The 21,310-nt window shown below is 34.6% G+C and overlaps 1 protein-coding gene across 1 annotated transcript in view; it reads left to right on the top strand.

Annotated features, from left to right (window-relative positions):
* AHR (aryl hydrocarbon receptor) overlaps nt 1-15,927 on the top strand; it is a gene marked incomplete at both ends in the record, with an annotated part of 58,521 nt that extends 42,594 nt beyond the window's left edge. The window contains 7 exons of the mRNA XM_079538523.1: nt 1,739-1,862; nt 5,926-6,056; nt 6,967-7,169; nt 8,802-8,911; nt 9,773-9,914; nt 10,720-11,986; nt 15,772-15,927. Of these exons, the coding sequence (XP_079394649.1) occupies nt 1,739-1,862; nt 5,926-6,056; nt 6,967-7,169; nt 8,802-8,911; nt 9,773-9,914; nt 10,720-11,986; nt 15,772-15,927 (2,133 nt within the window). The remainder of the gene's footprint in view (nt 1-1,738; nt 1,863-5,925; nt 6,057-6,966; nt 7,170-8,801; nt 8,912-9,772; nt 9,915-10,719; nt 11,987-15,771) is intronic.
* Nucleotides 15,928-21,310: the final 5,383 nt, after the last annotated feature.

Below are 21,310 nucleotides of genomic sequence, written 5' to 3'. Positions count from 1 at the left end.
TTTAGTTCACTGTTTTTCTCCATTCCTTCCCACTCATTTATTAATTTAAAACAAGCATTTGTTAATTATAATTTATCATGAAGATCATGTATGGCCTTGCAAAACATGTACCAAAATAGTAAAGGCCAAGATCCAGAGATCACATGTTCTGTGCGTAATGCACCTCCTGGGATTAGTTTATGTTAAGCTGTGCTGGTTCTTATCTCTGCGTGGGAGTTAGGTAGATCAATGAACAGATTGATCCAAAGATGGTCCAGTGATGCCGGCTTTGGCAATCACTGCCCTTTTCTTCTTCCTGCACACAGAATTCCTGTTAGGCAGTAGCCCTTTTCTGGATGATATCAGAGACTGCACTTGAATTACTGAGTATTGCATAGATGACAACAATTAAATCTAGCTCAATATTAAGTACACTGGTACATAAACTGAATAATTTTCTGCTGTGACATAAGATTTTTTTAAAAATGTGCTGAGTTACAAATGACCTTCTTGTTCAACCACGAGCTACATCTCTGCAAAACACATATGTGTTTACTGCGCTTCTGTGGTGAAATATGTCCACATAGTTATCAGTTTATATTTATTTTCACATCTGTTGAGTACTGGACAATGATAAATACAATTGATGCCTAAAAATAGAGAAAAACTCTACTTGGTCTACAAGTTTAGCTAACTGATAAGGGTTTGTGGAATGTTTGCATAAAAGAAAACATTCCAAGCAAAACATTATTATTACTTAAGTTACAGATTGTTTCAGTGTTGGAAAATGAAGAAAAATACTTGGAAAAAAAAGATTTTGTATAAGGTTTGCATAGTAGTGCCAATAAGTCATATACATGATTTAGGAGTCTTGAAGGTTTAGAAATTTGCATTTCTGGCAATCTTTTCTGGAAAATATTGATTCTTCTTTGAAATTTATCAGGGCAAAATTTGACTTCTACTTTTGCCAACTCAACTTAATTTTCTTAGATCTATGTTTTATTTTAAAATATTTTGTGTTTATATAATGGCTGGATTTTTTATTTATGTAGAAAACAAGCAGTTTAATTCCTCTCAATTGACTTATGTTTCTATTGAATACTGTAGGTGGAATTTTTCCCATTATGGTTGTCTTTTCTCCTTTAATTGCTTTTGACAATTGATCCTGGATGTTGTAACTTTGTCATTTAGATCATACTCCTAACCACACAAATGGTGGTGATACAGGAACTTAACAATTACAGATTTTAATGCATTCTTAAGGACTGATAAGACTTTGAACTAGTGTTCAAAATCTGCTTGACTTAGTTTTGAGAGTTTATGGTCTTCAGTGACTTTTGTATTCCTGGAGCACCTAGAATGGGCCATGTCAAAGAACCAGCTGGCAAGTATTTTATTTACCAGTATGTTGGAGGAAATGATTTAAACAAAACATAAGCACAGCAGTGCTAGGCTTCTTAGATAAAAACAGATTAAAAAAAAAAAAAAAAATAGAAACCGTTGGTTTTTTTGTTGTTGTAAGGTAATATTTTTATTATTATTTTACATATTTGCAGTCATGGGCATGACTGATTACTTCTCTCTGCTGCCAAAAAGCGTTTCATGAAGTTTTCCTATTTGCATGCAAATGTGCATTTTTATTCCTGAGCAAAGATTATTCCATTGTGTCAGTAGCAATGTTGACAGCACACAACTTCCATCATATTGTCAGTGAAGTCTTATATTCTTTATTTCCTTCCTTCTTCCTTTTTGTATGTAGTCTGATATTATACACCAGAGTGTATTTGAATTGATTCACACTGAAGACAGACCCGAGTTTCAACGTCAGCTACACTGGGCACTAAACCCTGCCCAGTCTGCAGATTCTGGACCTAGTGTGCAAGGTGAGAAACAGCTAACTTTCACGTTTGCTTATCAGATTAATTTTCTAAAAGATCCTTTTGTATGAGCAAAGGAAGGAATAGAGACTTTTAAATTTACTTGAATTTTATGGATGTTTCAGCCAACAATATAAAAATGCTCTTTTTGCATTTTAAATAAGCACTGCTATTTATAGCACAGCACCACAAGGATACCAATTTTGTTCTACAGTGAAATACTTTAATTTGGAGCAAGAATGACTGAATGTCTCATTTGATTTACTTACTGTGGAAAATAGCAAAGCAGTTAATCGTACAAGTTTGTGTTGCAAACAGCGAGAATAGGGAATTTCTTTTGGTGGTATAATAAATGCAGAAAGTTGTGGGGTTTTTTTCTCTTTGTTCATGCTCAGTTATACCTCATACCTAATCACTGTATGAATGGAAACGTGATTTCTCTGCAATAATGTTCTCCCTTTCAAGTCTGCTATTCCTGATAACAGATTATGACACCAAATTTATTAGCTTAAGATGTCCAGCAGACAATAGGGTATGACAGCTTCTTAAAGCACTTCAGGCTGGTAGATATATTCCATGACTAATACTAGTTAAAGTGTTATGGTGTTATAGACTATGCTACATGTGCTACTGTGTAAATCACTGCTTCTCTTGGGAAAGAAAAATGATATAAATGAGCCTTTACAACCAAGAATTATGCATGTTAGTTTTAGATTGCCATACATTATCATGACTGATCCTTACCTGACCTGCAATATTGGGAAACTATTGAGAAAAAATATGTTGCATGCAGATCAAAACAGAGATGTTTTTAAAGGTATTTACGTGCCATGTGATAAGTGTTAGTCTTCCTAACAATGATGACAAAACTGTTGAAACAATTGTAATACTTCATTTTGCACAATAGTTGTTTAAATATATGTTACTATTTAATTATAGGCTTTTTTAATCCAGAAAAAAAGTTGTTGTTTTAATAAATTAATCATTCTTAAAGCAATTTGAAAGCCTTAACAATTACTTATTTACTGTTCTATAGTTGAGAAAGGCCATGATTTGACAGAGAAATCTCAAAAAAAAAACCAGCTGATGTTATTTTTATGGCACACAGCTAAAATATTCCAGTTTCTCATTTAGTGAACAACACATTATTAGTGGATCAATCTACACAAAATCCAATGGAAAACATTCTACGCAATTAATTAATATTGTAATTTAGTGTAGGAAACAACTGCCACTCAGAAGTTATGTTTTTATGTGGTGGATTTCTGTTTACCTCAGTGTGAAAATGTGGTGTTTGAATACTGTGATACCAGCCTGACTTAGCATCAGATTTTACTGAGCAATGGAAGTATTGCAAATGCTGAGCAGGATTACAAACAATAGTATGTTTTGTACCTTGTGTTACTAGCTTACTAAAAGCTGCTGAATTATTTTCATGCCTCAAATAGTGTAAAGTGTTTCGATGGTGAGGATTTCTAAACTGAATTTATATTCATAACATAGGATAAATGCTATGATCATAAGGAACCACCCATTTTTGTTATTTTTAATCTGCTTCCTTTTAAATGCATCCAGCAAACATTATGTAGATATTTATAGATATGTTATAATTGGGCTCAGGCTTAATCACGGATTCCAGTCTCAGTCTGGGAACTAATTATGCTCCAGTTAGCTTAGCCTGGGTGCTTCTCAGTGCTCTGGTATGCTGCTAGACCACGGGTTTCCTCAGCTGTTCCTGGGCCTCCTAGACATACTTCCCAACCCTGGCTTAGAGAAGTTTGCAAGATTCTGATTTTTCAGTCCCAAATATCTGCTTTAAGGCATCAGCTTTCTCAAACGGACTGTAGTCATTCTGTCACACTAGTTGACACCTTTCTCAGTTGTGGCTGGTCTCACGGGAGTAAGATTCTGGCAACAGCAAAGGGACACAAATACTAAGAATACTTGGACGAAAATATGTTTTAAGGACTAACTTCATGCTGATACTTGTGAAATATCAGTGCTGATAAATGCAGTGCATTAACTATTTAGAGAAAACCTTAACGGATGTGTTTGCAGAGATTTTCAGGGGTGTCAGAGTTGGTATCCTTGAAAAATGAGCTGGAATTTACAAACTGTTTCTTGCCCCTTTCTTCACTATCCTTGCTTGTTTCTTTGGAGAGCATCTGACTTGTTTCAGCACCTCTTGGAGAAACAATGCCTCAGATACAAAAGTGTTGAAAATTCTCACCTGCGGTGAAGCAGTTCAAAAAGAAAAAAATAAAACATGAAAAGATCTGCAGCAGTAGAATGTAAGGAAGTAAGTTTGCTTTTACCTGCTGAGAGCTGTCCATGTGACAGGAATTTTTAATTTTTTTTTTCTAGTATCAAAGTTAGGTGGCAACCATCTTGAATCTGAATGTCCTTATCTGTAGGATCAGCTCAGCTCATAATAATGGCCTTGGCTAACGTACAGTTCTGCTGATGGCTGTAATTCCACGGTTTCCCCTCTCATATGCTTTACCAACTAAGACTCTTTTTTTTCCTCCATGACTGGAGGTCTGTTCATCAAAAATTGAGCTTGCACAGTTGTTCTTTTAAGAAAAAAATGGAGTCTACTAATGCTGTTGTCTGGTGAGCTGGGTGACTCAGCGTTCCTGTTAGATTTATACAGCCTGTAGTTTGCAAGGTCTCTTGCTCGAGCACATCAACGATGTCGTATGTCTCCAATTCAGTCCCTTGAGTTAACAAGAGATTAAACTGAACGGGCAGTTAGTCGTAATGGATCTGTCATTGCACCAAACACGTAGCCTGTCTGTAAGTTTTTCCAGCTGTCCAAAAGACGGAATTGTGTTTCAGAAAACATAGTCTGGTGGGTGAGCAAGTGGCATACAGTCTCTGAATCCATTGCAAAGTCTAGAAGGTTAATTCAGGATCTTTCTGCAGTAGTGCTATTTGTACATGCATGGTAAACAGTTCTCTCAGAGTATCTGGACTAATTTAAAAATTATAGAGATACAGCGCTCTTAAAGCAATGCTTTACACTGTTTGTTTTTCTTAATTTGTATATGTTTATGAATTACTCAGGAATGAGCTTTTTTAAGCTTTTTTAATTTTAATATGTATTGTAAACAAGATTGCTTTGCTAAATTTGCTTTGAGTAGACTTGCTCTGATGTCTCTATGTGGCCCCATACAGAACATATGTATTCTATCAGCAGTTTATTGATCTACCTTATGTTTTTACTTTATATTCCAAATGTTTAAGTCTGTTTCTTAAATGCCATTGGCAGCACATGCTTATCCTAAAGTGGCAGAAGATAATCGGGTTGTTAATCCTAGTGGTTAGTCATGTGACTGTCATTTGTTTTATTTTTTTATTATTATTACCATTTTTAAGCAGAAGAATTCCGGATTCTGGAGCTTTGGAGCAGTAACTATGACATTTTGTTGATCAGCATTGTCTTGAAGAAGTATTTTTACTGTTTAGTTATGAAATACTACTCATTTTTATTTTATTTTATTTTATTTTTTTGGCATCGAATACAAAAGGTGCTCAGATTGGTTTATTGTAGTGATCCTCTAAAGTTGCCTCTTCATTTATTGCTCCCAACAGCTTTCAGCCGAGCATCTGGAGAGCAATGGCTTCACAGCTTGATACCATTTACTGAGCATTTGAATGATCAGTTCTTAAGAGTTTCTGTTACTGAATGTCTACTTCACTGTGGAAGATCTGTCATTATAGCAATGGTTCTATATTCTCTAGCAGATCTGCTCTCTGCAACTGATTCAGAATCTAAAATAATGTGTTTTTTTTGTTTGTTTGCTGGGGTGTTTTTTGGTTGTTTTCAATTTTAAATTGTTTGCAGTTTTAAAATACCGTAACCTTTAAATTGTAATTCAGTTAGAAGAAGTGATACTTAACCTAGTGCTGTAATTGATATAAATTCTGAGGATGTTTCCAGTTTACATTGTTCCTGCTCAGGTCATGACCTAAGGCTTTGTTTATGAGGCGGAAGATGATTTGTTATAGATAGCCTTCACTAGGTGTTCTTCTAAAAATAATCATTATAAATAATCCTTTCCTGTAGGAGATAATGGCTTTTCACAGCCAGCAAACTATTATAACCCAGACCAACTTCCTCCAGAGAATTCTTCCTTTATGGAAAGGAATTTCATCTGCAGATTACGATGTCTCCTGGATAACTCATCTGGGTTTCTGGTGAGTTTGCAGTTATGTAAAAACTTCCACACGTGCTTAAATCTACACTGTGCTTACAATATGTACTGCAGTTTCATTACTGACACTGCTGATATGTGAGGGTTTTACCCAGTATACTTCAGTTAGTGACACTAAATGTCAAAGACTTTATTTCTAGGTTCTCATTTAACATGTTGCAATTATGGGCAAATTCTCTCATTTCTCATGGCTTAGTTTTCTACATGAAGTATGAGTAATTTTTTGTGGAACACTGCATAGTTTGTGAATTACAAACATGTAAGATTATTTTAAAGAGTATTTTAAGGATTATTTCAGTTGAGTGTCTTGAAATGAAGGAAATTATGGAGTTACAGTAATCAACAGAACTATGTTTTTCCTTTACTGCAGTTGCTCTTTTTTCTGTATACGCTTTATTTTTCAATACTGTGGATTTTAAAAGAAATATGAGTTTATAATCTCATTATATCATTAATCATTAAAGTCACAACTTTATACAAATAGAACTGCTTATAAAAGATTTTTGCAGTTGTATATAATTGCATATACTGTGCTAATGACTGAAATAAATGAAAAGTTATATTAATTGCAAATATATATAATACTGTGTTCATTAGAAATTTTAAAATCTCAAAAGGCATTTGCTTTTCTATGTATTTATTTCACAAAACATCCTTCCCACTAGTTCTTTTTTTTAGTAAGTATAATAATTCATATATCTTTAAGTTGTATGTTAAGAAGAATAACAAGAGTACTCAGTACTTACTATCTAACTTTTGTGTATGCCATTCTATAAATCTTGAACCTGATGTGTCTAAAAAAAACCTCACCACTATACATTTTACTTAGTAACAGAAATATCTGCATCTTAAGCATCTCCAACCTGTAACAATTACTTTTTCATAATCCTAAGGCTATGAATTTTCAAGGACGATTAAAGTTTCTCCATGGACAAAACAAGAAAGGGAAGGATGGTGCTGCATTGTCTCCACAGCTGGCTCTGTTTGCGGTAGCAACTCCCCTACAACCACCTTCTATCCTTGAGATACGAACCAAAAACTTCATCTTCAGAACAAAACACAAACTGGATTTCACACCTATTGGCTGTGATGCAAAGTAAGTAAATTATTCTGCACAGCATTCTCCCATTGGCTGTTGAGTTTCAAGTATGGCTTTAAAATGTAAAGCTAGTTAGTATTTCAGTCAGTACTGAGTTAGAATTTGTTACAGTTTTTCTTTTCAGCCCTGATAGTACATAGAGAAGTAATGTTTACTTGGTGTGCTTTCTGGAAAAACATGTTGATTTCTTACTCTCAATCTTTTAAAAAATAAAAAAAAAGACAAACACCAGTCTCATTTAGTCTGCAGTAACATATAATATACTAATAAATTGGAGAAGAAGAAAAATTTTGTTTCATCTGGTTGAAGCCTGGTTTTAGAAATGATAGAATAAGTGTTTCTTTTTGGTTCTATGTTGCGCACTTCAGATAGATGTGAAATGCAGTTGAAATGTTATTCACTACAAATTAACTTTTTGTACTATGACTACCTGGTTCCAAACACTTCTTTTTTTCCTTTTTGAAAACTGGGAAAGCTTTTGCATTGCTGGATCAACACAAAGCAACTATGTATCAGCATAGCACTAAGCCCCCTAAGGTGATTCCTTATGTAAAAGAAATATGTTTCCTTCTTCCCTTCCTCCTATTTTTGGCTCATAACGCTGAGTTTTCAGACTCATTTCTGGTGGGATATTTCCTGTGATCATACTTAGGGAATAACTTAGAATTGAATTATTCAATATTATTTGTACTGATAAACCAAAATATTTTTCTTGAGTTCTCTGAGGTGCTACGAATGAAAGTTAATATCAAAGTTTTAACTCAAGCTTTTAATTTTCTCTCTTTTTATTTTCATTATACATTGCTAGAAGCTTTCAATTTTTGTCATGTTTTACAGTGCAGTTATTGTTCCTGTTTCCTATTTTTTTACATTCTTTTCTACCTTTGGATCACCACACATTCAATTTCCTTTATTACTACTTTTTTCTATATCTTTCTATGCATCTCATTGCACACTCACAACTTCTTTAAAGTTCTCCATCTCCCTGATGTGCACTGAAGTATTGCATTTTATTCATGGTCAACCCTGACAGCTATTGCCTATACTTCTGTGATGTATCTCTTGGAAAACTTAAATACAAAGCCCAAGGCCCTGAACCATTCAGTAACAAAAGAGTGTAGTTCAGAGATGCACTTTATTTTTTAATAATTTTTAAAAATTGCAAATAATAAACTCTACAGTTTTGCATAACTAAAGTTAGGCCCCCACTTAATACTACATGCAAGAAGTAAAAATAGGTAAATGCAGTGAGATGAGGCCTAGTAAAAAGTGTATTTTATTGAAACAAATGGGAGCTGGCTCTTGTAAAAGTACATGGTGAGTGGTGTAGTCATTTGTTCAAAAGTTTGGAATTTAGGAGTGTAGCTGAACTGTAATATGCATCTTTATTTAATGATCTAACAATTTTGCAAACCTGTTTCAAGTCACTGAAGCCAACTGGTAAAAGTTTTATGATTTGTTAACTGCATTTTTTATTAGAGCACTCATGTTTCTGCATACAACTGATATTGCTGCAAAATGTAGGTAACATTTACGTCTAAAATGTTCTAGCCATAATTATCTTGCCTGGCTTTTGTTCAGTGAGATGGTTCATCAGCAATGTTGCAATCTTTTGCTCTTACCTTTCAGAGGAAAGATTGTCTTGGGATACACTGAAGCAGAGCTGTGTATGAGAGGAACAGGATACCAGTTCATTCATGCAGCTGATATGCTTTATTGTGCTGAAAATCATGTCCGAAGTAAGCTCCATTCTTCAAGAAAGACTGAAAAATCAAGTCATGTATTCACAGTAAAAACATCGAAGTACTCAAATTTCTGTCATCATTAACAAAAAACATACTATTCATTTTACATGATCTTTTACTCTTTGTAAGAACTTACACTCAATGAAAATATATATTTAATATCCCTATTTAGAGCCTTTTTGGTTCTAAATTTCAGTTTCTGTCACATCTTGCTCTTTTCCTTCTCTGCTCAATCTGATTTCTGCTATTCAGCAGGTTCCTTTGGGCTTAGTGAATATTTCAGAGATTACTTTTTTATTAGGAAATAATATATTATCTTTTGATAAATTTTTATGATTAATTTCTGAATTAGCATGCTAGTGTCTTATAAATTTCTGTTATTGAGTCGGGTGGCATGATTTGTTTCAGATAAAAATGTGACAAGAGTACTGTGTTTGATAAGTAACTATTTGGTGGACTTCTTTATTTTGTTGTTAGTTGTAATATAATTGTCTTTGGAAGGCTTAAAAATGTCTTTGTGAGATTTTGTTGCTTTTTTTCCTGGAAAGCTGTTTTGCTACTTTAGTCCCCTTGTATTCAGGATGTTGTTGCCTGTATGTTGTGGATATCTAACAATTACTTGTAATTTTGACTATTATTGCTTTTATTTTACTGATAATTTAAAATAGACATTATAAAAAGTGATTGATTGTCATATTGCACTAGGAATACATTATTAGTGCTTTACAGAAATGTGTGACTGAGGATGTGAGATTGTACGTTGCTCTGCAGAATGGGATAACTTTCATGACAAGCCAGATTTTCCTATTTTTACTTCACTTGACAGTAAACAGTATGTTTACTCTTTAACTCTAGTGATGAAGACAGGTGAGAGTGGAATGACTGTCTTCAGGCTTCTAACCAAAGAAAATCGGTGGGCCTGGGTACAGGCAAATGCACGCCTTGTCTATAAAAATGGAAGACCAGATTACATCATTGCCACACAAAGACCTCTTACGTGAGTCATCATTGTATAAAGCTCTGTGCTTCAGAAACTGAACATTTTTCATTGATCTTGTTTACGTTCAGAAAGTTGTTCTTCACTTTTAAATAAGTGTCCTTCAAATCTGGAACTCCAAAAAAAAAAAAAAAAAATTCTTATTTCCTAACAAATGTTGGAAAGGATTTTGGTATTTCTTGTATGGCATAGTTCTTATTTATGTATGAGATCTTTGACATTTTTATTTCATGTAAATAGTAAGAGTTGTACAAGTACCAAGTTTTTCCATCTAAGGTATACTTAATTCAGAATTCTCGTTAGTAAAGATCAAAAATCCCAGTAGTGGTTATGTGGAGGAAACAGCAAAAAATATATATTAAGGTCTTTTGGTGCTTAATTGAATTCGATATAATAAAGAATTTAGGATTACAGGTAAAATAATTTTTCTAGAGGAGTTTGTAAAATGATGAAAATTAATGCTTCACTGTTGAAGTATTCATTTACTTGCTTTGTCAAGAAAACCACAACAAATGGTAAAAGGCCACTTACATTCATTTCAGCTACTAATACACAGAAAATGGTGTATGCTATCTAGATTTAATTACCAATGTAACACATAAAGGTCATATTACAGTCATAAGCTCCTTATTTCATAATCTCCCTCTTGGCTCATTGAGTCAAGTTGAGCTGGAATAGCTAGGAATTTGAAAAATGTCTTCCAATAGAATAATTTATTTTTTTATATAAATTCCAAGGGACAAAAAGATTACTGTATAACCATTGAGTGCTGCAGTATTATGCTATATACATGATTTATTTTCAGAGATGAAGAAGGAGCAGAACATCTACGGAAGCGTAACATGAAATTGCCCTTCATGTTTGCCACTGGTGAGGCTGTGTTATATGAGCTGTCTTTCCCCATGTCCAGCTTATCAGATGCCTCTCAGCCAAGGAGTAAAACCACCACAGGAAAAGGAGGCAAAACTACATTACACAGGGATTCTGTGGATCCAAATTCCCTTCTAGGTGCCATGTTAAGGCAAGATGAGTCTGTGTATCTCTGTCCTCCAGCATCACATAAACTTTCCTTTGAGCGGAACTTCTTTGCAGACAGCAGGGATGAACTGAGTGGTGTTGTTAGCAGTGACTGGACAGATAGTCTCCTACCTGCTGGAAGTCACAATATTCTCAAGAGGGAATTAATGGAGTGTTCCCAGGACAGCAGTGTGCCGCTTCCTGAAGACAGTGCAGCACTCTTTCAAGATAACAAAACAAATGATTTGTATAGCATCATGAAAAATCTGGGTATTGACTTTGAAGATCTAAAGTGTATTCAGCAAGATGAGGAGTTTTTTAAAACCGAATTATCTGGTATGGATGATATTGGGGACATTGACATCACTGATGAAATCCTGACTTATGTGCAGGATTCCTTAAATAAGTCTGACTTCTTATATTTGGGCTGTAACCAGCAGCAGCCCCTGGTCGAGAATGCTGGTTGCTTGGTACAGCAAGAATTAGATCAGCATCAAATTCATCAGCATCAGAAAGAGCTCATGGAGCAGCAGCAACAACAACAACAACATCAGCTCTGTCAGAAAATGAAACATATGCAAGTCAATGGGATGTTCACAAATTGGAGCCCTGGCACCAGCATGCCTCTTTGCTCACAGCAGCAGCCCCAGCAATACACGTTCCCTGACATGCAAGCCACTGCTGCTGAGTTTTCTTACAAATCAGAAGTAAACACTTCACCCTATGCATGCAGGCAAGAATTTGTTCCTTACAAGCAACCCACAGCCTTGATGCCACAGCTTTCTAACTTTTCCCAAATGGATTTCCCTGTAGCAGGACTTGACAGATCAGCCTATTCTGCTTCTTCCAACTTGGAGGATTTTCTTGGTTGTTTGCAGCAGGCCCCTGAAAATCTTGACTGTGGGATAAACTCTGAGTCGGTTATGCTAACCCCCCAAACATGTTATGCAGGTGCTGTTTCTATGTACCAGTGCACACAAGAAGCACAGCCAAACAGCATGGATCAAATGCAGTATGATCCCATGATGGCAAATCAGCAAACATTGTTAAACAAGGTATGGTAAACAGCATTGTCACTTTGCTTGTGTTTTGAATCACGTTTTTAGTTGTTTTCAATGGCTGCTGGGATGCAGTTTGTCATAATTGAGTTGCTGAGTTTGCAGCTGGTGGGTTATCAGTGAGTGAATGTCCTTGCTTTGATTATTTTCATGAGACTGAACTGAGTTGCATTTGATAAAGGTTTTGTATATATGTATCTGCATCCTGGTAGCTCTCTTTGGCACTAGTGAATTGGTATGTCGTACCTACCAGTAATTTTCCCAAAGGGAGCAAAGGAGAAGCAGGTTGGTCAAAAGTTTGAAATTTGTGTACGCTTTTAGGGGAACAAGATGATATCAGCAATACTGTCTGACAGATTTATCTTCATGGAATGTGTTGTAAGGGTCTGGAAAAGTATCTAGATATTGCTGTAGTGTGGATGTAAGGAAAAGCCAGCTTTCTCAAGCTACTATTTAAGTCTGCTGAAAGCTAAAGGGGAGAAAATAATTACACTGACTTTTGTTTTGCATTTTTACATTATTCTGCAGAAAGTGGAAATAAAAGCAGAAGAAAAGAGGAGTCTTGCTCTAGCACAAAATACAATTTTAAGTGTAGTTTCTCATGGATAAAATTAATTTTAAAATTGAAAGAAGAAAACAAAGTTCCTGATTTTTGCATAGCCATTGCTGAGGTCTTTTAATTTATAACCTTTATTTCTGTTAATGGTGCTTGAGTACAGGGACGCACTTCTTTTTTTTTTTTACTCCAATGAATTTATGTGGTAAAGTAGTGACCCTCCTGTAAATGCTTCTGCGTGTGTATAAGCATTTACCAAATTAAAATAGTAATTGTTAAATAACTACACAAACCATCGGTGCGGAATGCAAGTAGAACATACCCAGTTCTTGGTATGCATAATACAACTACAAAACATACAGTTCTTAAAACTGTTTAATTTGTGGAAAAAATCTAATTATCGAATTACGTAAGTTTAGCTAAAACAGTTCAGAAAATGTCCAAGGGCTGAAATATCATGAGAGTACTTTGACAAAGCTGCAGGCACAGGGCTTGAACAGCACTTGAGTGTTTTTTGCAGAGCTGTGGCCAGTGTTATTAATCCAAGATAGTGCTTGATATCAGGGATGCAAAGCATTTCCAGGATCATCCAAGTTCACCCCTGTAACAGGGCTAAAAAATTGTTTTTTTTTTCCTAAAAGCTATGCTGATATAACGCAAAGGTTTTGATGAGCCAGTACCTAAATAATTCCAAGTTTGACTAAAGACTAAGACAGTAAATATGACTATGACAGTAAATACACTAAATGAGTTCCTACTACTTTTTATTTGCTGGAACAGTGTGCTGCCATAATAACATTTCTTTTAACTTGGTTGTCATAAAAGCATGAACAAAGGCTACTTTTGTGAAAATTTAGCCTTTGTCAGAGTGTTCAATTTCCACTCATTTTGCCATGATGTATGCATGCTTTATGGATCTGGATAGCATTGCATAAGCGGATGCCTAATGAAGAATTGATGCTACTCTTCTGCATGTCAGCTCTTGTTTACCTCTGAAGAGAATTGCTGAATGTTTGTCCACATGGCTTAAAAGAGTGGCACGCTTCTTGATGAGATGAAAAAGAATTATTCCCCTTACACTGTTTACATAAGGGTGATTGTAGCTAGCTGACAGCTATCTCCAAGTCTTAGTAGGTCCACAACTTACTTATGGGTGGAGAAACTGCCTGTCCTAAAACAAATAGCATGGTCTTCTGCAACCCATACTGCTTCATACTGGTCAAATAAAACCGAACCAAAACAAAACAAAAAAACAACAACAACAACCCAAAATGAAAATCCATCAGAAAAATCCAACCCTCCCAGAACAACAAAAGAAAAACAAAACAAAACAAAAACCTACAACCTTTTGTATCCTTTTGTATCAGACTGTACTTAGTTTTGACCTTTTTTCTCATCTGTCAATTAACATTTTTATTGTCTGAGTGCAAAGTAAGATTCTGAAATTGTTGATAAATGTTTAAATACAAAGAAAGTTTGTTTTTGTGTTACCTGGAAGTGTCCTTGGTGCAGGAAAAGACAACCCAGTATTTACATATATTTTTATATATGTATTTTTATATATTTTATTTATAGTATTATTTATTTATTTTATTTATATGTTTGAATTCCAGAGGTATCAGAGGAGATAGTGGAACTTTAAAATAAGCACATTCATAGGAAGTAGTAAGTTAGAAGTACAGCTGCTGCACTTGAAGTTGTAGTGTTGTAAAGCATCATCTGTACCAAAGCAAATAAAGCACTTTTATTTATTGTTAGTAGGGAGAATGTTTCACAACATATGATAGTAAGTAAATTAGGTTTGACTTTACTGGTTACTGGTAACTGCAGTAAAGCTGTGAGTAAGTGGATAGCAGGTGTCACTTCAGAGTGGGGGACTAAGTCTGCCCTCCTGATGTCACCTGGAGGCTGGACAGTGGGTGGACTTCAGCTCTGCCAGTGCAGATTGCTGTCCTTTCCTCAGCCTCCCAATGGTTTCTACACAAAAAAAAAAACCAGTGGGATTAAAAAGAGTCTGTTGTGATCGTCTGCCTTCTCCTTCTGCCTAACTTGTGATTAACCTGTGTTACCCACAGAAACTCTTTGAACTCATGCATTTGCATTAGGAAAATAGACAGTGTAGTCTCCATCACCAAAAATGTTTCAGTGGGCAGAAAGGCATTGGATAAACTGATGGCTTGTTTAAGGTCAGTTCCTTTACTAAACAAGAGAAAACATGCTGACTACTTGATTCTGTGCAGAGAACTTTGTTAGAAATTTTATTTTAATAAATGCACTTCTCATATTAACACTGAAGTAATCTACTGCTTCCACAAGTTATTCTAACTTATGTTATTCTATCTTTATGAGCATGGCATATTTGATTTAAAGCGTAATTCACACAGCTGTAGTCTGGTCATTAAGAATTTAGAAGAACAACTGCATGTTTTACCAAATTTCCATGTTTGCCCAGCAGGAGCAAAAGAAGTTTCCACAAAACCAGCATGTTTTGATAGATGAATGAGTGAATGTATAACGTATGTTTTAAAGACAAACCTTGAGTGAATGAATGAATACTTCCAATGTAGGCTACTCCCAAAGAGATAATAGAAATGTTTAAATATTTCTGTGAATTTTCTTTGCGTGGAATGGAGTATTTTGTAGAAAAAAAAATATTTTTTCATAGCATGACAGGAAGCATTACATCATATGGTTAAAATAATCCTATGAACAATTATGTCAAGATTGATGAAACCCATTCACTGCTATTATTTGGTGTTGTCAATATGAAGACCATTTGTTAGAAAGCCCATCCTGTGATAGCTTAGCCTGTGGGTTGAATGCAGTACATTTCAGCAAACAAATAGGACTGAATACGCGTTCCTGTAAGAGCTGTAAATCTATATCCCACTGCAGACATGAAGCTATGTAAATAGGTTGCTTTTAAATGTAACAGCTGGATTTGGAATTTAGAAATACTCAGATTTTGCTTTCTACAAATGGAAACTATATTATGCTTTAGAAAATGATGTTTCTTTCCTTCACCTGAAGCAAGACTCTCACTAACTTCAGCAAGGGTAGGCTTCACTGGTGATTAAGCCCGTACTTTAACACAAAGTTTTAAAGCTATTGATTGTATTTTAAGGTGGGCTTATCCAATCTGTTCATTCAGGCAGATTCTAAAAGATAAATGCATCAGTTTTCCATACTAACCATTCATATTATCTTCTTTTTTTTTTCCCACCAGTTCCAAAATGGTTTCAATGGAGGAAATGTAAATGAAGCATATCCCTCTCAGTTAGATGTGATAAGTAATTCACAAACTGCCACACATCTTCAACCTGTTCATCATCCAACAGAGCCCAGATCCTTCCCAGATTTGGCATCTAGTGGATTTATGTAATTCAGATCTAGAGCTCCATCTGTGATTTTGTCTGGGTATCAGGCTGCTCTGAGGAAAAGCTTGATAAGTCTGTCTTTCAACATTGGACTTCAACAGCTAAATTAGATTTTGAAAAACTGAGGTTGATTGCACTATGTACTGGTGGATATGTAATCCAAGACCCTAACTTTTTAGGGTGGCAGGTGGAATTAAAACTCTTGACTTAGAAATATGCACGTGCTGTTTTCCATCAGACTGACTGTGTCATTGTGATATGGATTACATATGTACTAAAGACTATGTCATGCTATACAACATAAGATAAGGCAAATGGTTTTGTTATTTAGAAAATAATTGGGCACTTTACAAATAGCACCATTGGCACAAGGAAGATAATTTCACACTTGGATTATTTCCAGACTTCATGAAAAAAAAAAATTAAAAAATTAAAAAGCTCTGAAATGAGAATCAAAAGCACTTAATTTAATGCATACTAAGCTCTTTAATCACTTATTTTATATGTAAATCCTTTTGTTTTAAGTCTCCATTTCTAGCACTTTAATAGAAGGCTTAATACAAGGATACGATATGCAAATTCAGGTTTTCTATGAAACAGATCCCTTGCATTCCTCCTTTTCTCGTCAACCTTAAGTGCCTCACAGTTTAGCTACCTTGTTTCTGACAGGAGCTTATCTTAGCAAAACTCACTATAGATGTCATCCATATTCTGTGAACTTTTATCTAACATCTACAGTGCTACTGGCTGTATCCTTTTCTCCCCCCCAAAGACAATTTATTTAGAGTATGACTTAATTCTTTATCTATGAATTTGTTACACTATGATCAGGAGCTATTAGTGTTCTGAATTTAGTTCATCAAAAGAATTTTGGTTTATTCTGTACTGCTTTTCTGCTTTCTTCAGGTAATACAGGGTATGTTAAAAAAGCAGATTTTGCCGATGGGGAAGAGCAGTTCCTCAGGATTAGTTTTAGATTATTAATGTTGAAAAACATGTGCCTTATCTTGTGTTATAACACTCATAATGTTCTTTAGAAATAATGCAAGGCTGCTCTATGCAAATACTTTCATTAAAATGGATATTGAAAAGATTTGCATTTTAAATAGGGGGGAAAGGAGTCTCAATAACGAGTGGTATTGACACTTTGACCGCAGGTTTCAATGTTTGTATTGGGGAAGGGGTCAATTTGGGTTAAAATTTTATTCCTAGCAACTTGCACTGCAACAGACCGAGAGGCTATTCCTTTAATGTATGTTGGATCCACTTCAAGAGCTTTGTGCAAAATACAAAAATGGGAAAGGAAACAAAAAGTCATTAGAGAAATTCTACTTCTAATTGGTTTGATTTTCAAGAGGTTAAAAAAAAAGCAACAAATAACAACAACAACAACAACAACAACAACAACAACAACAACAAAAAACCCACCGACAAAGCATCATTCTGGTTTTTGTTCTTTTTTTTCCTGAGAGGATTTTTAGAATCGTAGACTCCAATGTTTGGTGGGAAATAATAGGCTACATGAAAGTACAGAAGTGTGTATATGTTCAAAATATTTCATACTCTTGCGTGTTGTGTAGTTCATATATGATAAAATGTCTTTGTAAAATATCTTAAACCAGTTAATTTTAAACGTTACATCATTCCATCTTAATATTTTATTACATTTGTTATATATAATATAAAGTGGCAATGTAGCCAGTTTAAAGCAGGCAAAAGTAAACAGGCTCCCTTCAGATGGATGTTAACATTGTTTAATACAAAGACAATCACTTTTGAATTGGAATGCTTTCTCAGATGAAACATGCTTTCTTATTGGGAGAGCATATCTTTCATTTTGGGATATTATATTCTAAGCCAAACTTAATTTGGTTACAGCTTCTCAGATGACTGACTTCAGGTCTTTTAAGTGAAATTATTATATATGAAAGGGACATTAAAAAATAAATTATTATTCAGGAAAAGACCATAAGGAGATTGCGAGTTCTAATACAAGATTGCTTTTTAAGAACAAACAACAATGTTTCAGACTTCATTTTCAGCACGATATATCGCTAGCAAATTTGATTAACATCATTTGAATTACTTGGTCGCCCTGTCATTTTTTTATGTAAGATCTTGCTTTAAACCAATATCTAAAATGTCTTCCATATCTAGTTAGTGTATGATGTTTTAATTTGAACTTGAAAATTAGAAGAAAATGCTGTAAAACAAGAAGGTTTAAAGGGATATGTTCTACATCTTACAAACCAGTGTAAATCCTCTTTATTACATTAGTTTAACCAAATACATGTTGTCCTATCACCAAGTGCCAAGGATGCAGCACTACAATTGTGCTGCCCTACTTACTGTAAACAAATTAGTTGTTTGTATGAATATCAGCTGATTTTGTGCATTATCTTACGTGTACTACATTGTCTGCATTAGTGCACTCTTGATCTGCACCAAACTGTACCTACAGTGCACAGATGTTTCTAAATTGGATCTCTTAGTCCTTCAGGTCTGTTATAAGTAAGATATAACTCAGTGTTAGACAGTATTACTATCAATTTTTGTACAAGTTTTCCTAGCTCATTTTTCTTTCCAGGTCTTCTCTTTCATCTGCTATGCCTGCACATACCATGCAGTTCATCTTTTGCATTAAGGTATGGTTTTGTAGCGCTGTTGCTGATCTTCAATAAAGTTTGTAAGGCATAATATATGGTAATAAAATAATCACTTGAATGTAGCGGAAATGTATGTTCTTTTACTGCAAAATGTTTGATTTCAGCAGTATACGAAAAGATATATTATGATGCAGTTACTAATGTTTTTGGAAACTTGTCATCTAATAGTTTATGAACCTATTGTTATTTATGTCACTGTGGACTTTGCACTTCTGAATATTAGATGCAAATACAATGTACATAATTTAGAGTAATGAACAAGTGTGTATTTGCCCATGGAATTAGTATTTTCCTTTTAAACTTGCATGAAAATGAGTTTATTAATAAACATTGTAAAAAGTAAGCCACAATTAGCAGTTGAAAGGCTTCTATATTCGTTGCTTAGTGAACAGTAAGTTTACAGTTCCGGCAGGGTTAGACCTCTACGTCGATGTTGCAAAAAATAAGGTAAGCATTTTCTGTTTTGAGCTCAGTTTGTAGCCTATTCATTGTTTATTTAGTAAGTTCTGATTTTTAACAATTCACTTGATTTCTAATTACTGATATTACTCTTTAAGGTACGGTATGTTGACTTTGTGTGATAATCTTTTAAAATCAATTACAATTCTAAAGCAGATGTTTCACTGTAATTCTCTCTACAGTTACCAGACTTAAAACTTTGTTTGACTTAATGGACAAGACATTAAGTGGTTACGAATATGCCATTATCTTATAAAGTATTAAGACACACGTCTTATTGAATAACTCTGCACAGAAGTCATCTTGTTTACTCCTCTTGCACAACAACACAAAAAAAAAACCCCAAGCTAAAATAGGAAAGTTATTTAACAAGGCTGCAAATCTATTAAGTAACATCTGGGAATAATCAATCAATAATGTGAACCACACAAGCCATCCTTTTTATAGTCTGTTTTATTTGTTAAAGAGATATCTTCAAGGCACGTGGTCAGCCTATTCCCAGAAATGTACAACCTCGCTGTCCAGTTCTCTCTGAATGAGGAAGACAGTTTCTGTACTTAGCCACTTCCTTTTTGTTATGGAATTCTATTTCTGATTCATCATGTAAGATAACGGTCGTTCAGAACCGTCAGTATTTCACTGCATCATAAGCACAGGTGGTTTGTTGGTGGAAGTCGTTACCTTATCCAAGGCTCTGTAGGAGAAATGCTTTCCCAAGTAGTTCTTATGTAGATGAAATGCTTTTCCTAGTGAAGAACTGCATTTCCTGCTCACACATTTAAACTAAGATTAACAAACTTCATTTGTTGATATTTTGTTCATCTGTGGAAGGTCTCTCAGCTGGCTTATTAGATTAAATTACTATCTATGAGAAAAGCCTGATTCCAGTTTTTTAAATATTTTTATTCTGATGGTCAATTAAATGGACAGATTCTCTTCCTACTTAGCAGGCCCTTCTGTATAAGCTAGTGCTGTTTAAACGATTATAAACCAAAACAGCTTTATTCATCCAGGATACGTGTTGGAATTGATGTTCAATTATTAAATTCTACCTGTTGTATAATCCACTTTATCTGAACATTTAATAATTTCCAGCATGGGACACTGTCCACTTTTTACTGCTATTACTGTTGTTCCTGTGAACACTATTCACTTTGACTGCTTACCGGGTCTCCAGGAAAAAGATAGTATTCATTCTTACTCTCAAGCAAGTACTGGTGCATTGCTGCTTTACTTTAGTGGTGAACCTATATTTTATAAATTCCCTAATCTCATAAAGTTGATTTCCATTATAAGTAGTGAGGCATCAACATTTAAGTGCAAAATATTCAAAGATTCAACCTACAGTGTGCAATCAAAGCAATAGGTCTATGAGATCGTGAAGAGCATTTTCCTATTATAACTTTTTTTTTTTTAATAACAGCTGGCTGACATTGAACACAATTATATACAAAATTTAAAGCAGCCAGTCTCTGAGAAAGATGTGTTCCTCAACACAAAATCACTGTAGTGGTTATAATGTATGCGGAGGCCTAAAGAGTCTTATTTTCTCTTGAAACCAGCTTGGCTCCAAACAAGCAATATTCAGAAATTACTAACTAAACCAGATTTTGTACACCAATGTAAAGGTTCTTTGTGCTCATGACTGTCTGGATGTCTAAGATACATTCAAGCAAAACAATGAGATAAATATTCTTATAAGAATAAGAACAGGAAAATTGACAGATATTGGAAGCGATTGAAGTGTTTTGTGCTGCATAAAAACAATATTAAATATAACAATTCCTCCTGTATTTATGGAAAGACAAAGCAGAAGAAAAAAATTATTTTTCTCCTTTTCTGCCACTCACTAGTTATGGAGGTAAAGGCTTCCCTCGTAACATAGAACAGTGAGCATCTTTTCTGTGGTAGGTGGTATATGAGCCAGAGGAGCTTGGCCCTTGCTATTAAAAGTAAGAGCTAAATTAGAAGAAACTATTTATTTATTTTTTTTTCTTTTTTTTTTTTTTGTCACTGGTCAGTGAAGGTTAAATAGGGAAAAGCAGAAAGCGAGAGGATGACCTCATCTGTAATGTACTTGAAATATATCTGAGGGTATTTATATCCATTTCTAGTTTCTGAATCATGTGGAAAGGTCGACATTTTTTGTAATAGCAAAGTTTAAAACTTCAAAGTCTCTGCTTAGCTGCCAACTACCTCAATTCTTCTATAGCTATTCAGATCCTGGCAATACTGAACTCCTTGGCTATCAAGTCCTTGAGAG

Source organism: Tetrao urogallus (genome assembly GCF_951394365.1).
Source record: "Tetrao urogallus genome assembly, chromosome: 7".
NCBI lineage: Eukaryota > Metazoa > Chordata > Aves > Galliformes > Phasianidae > Tetrao > Tetrao urogallus.
This window is presented reverse-complemented; position numbering and strand designations above follow the sequence as displayed.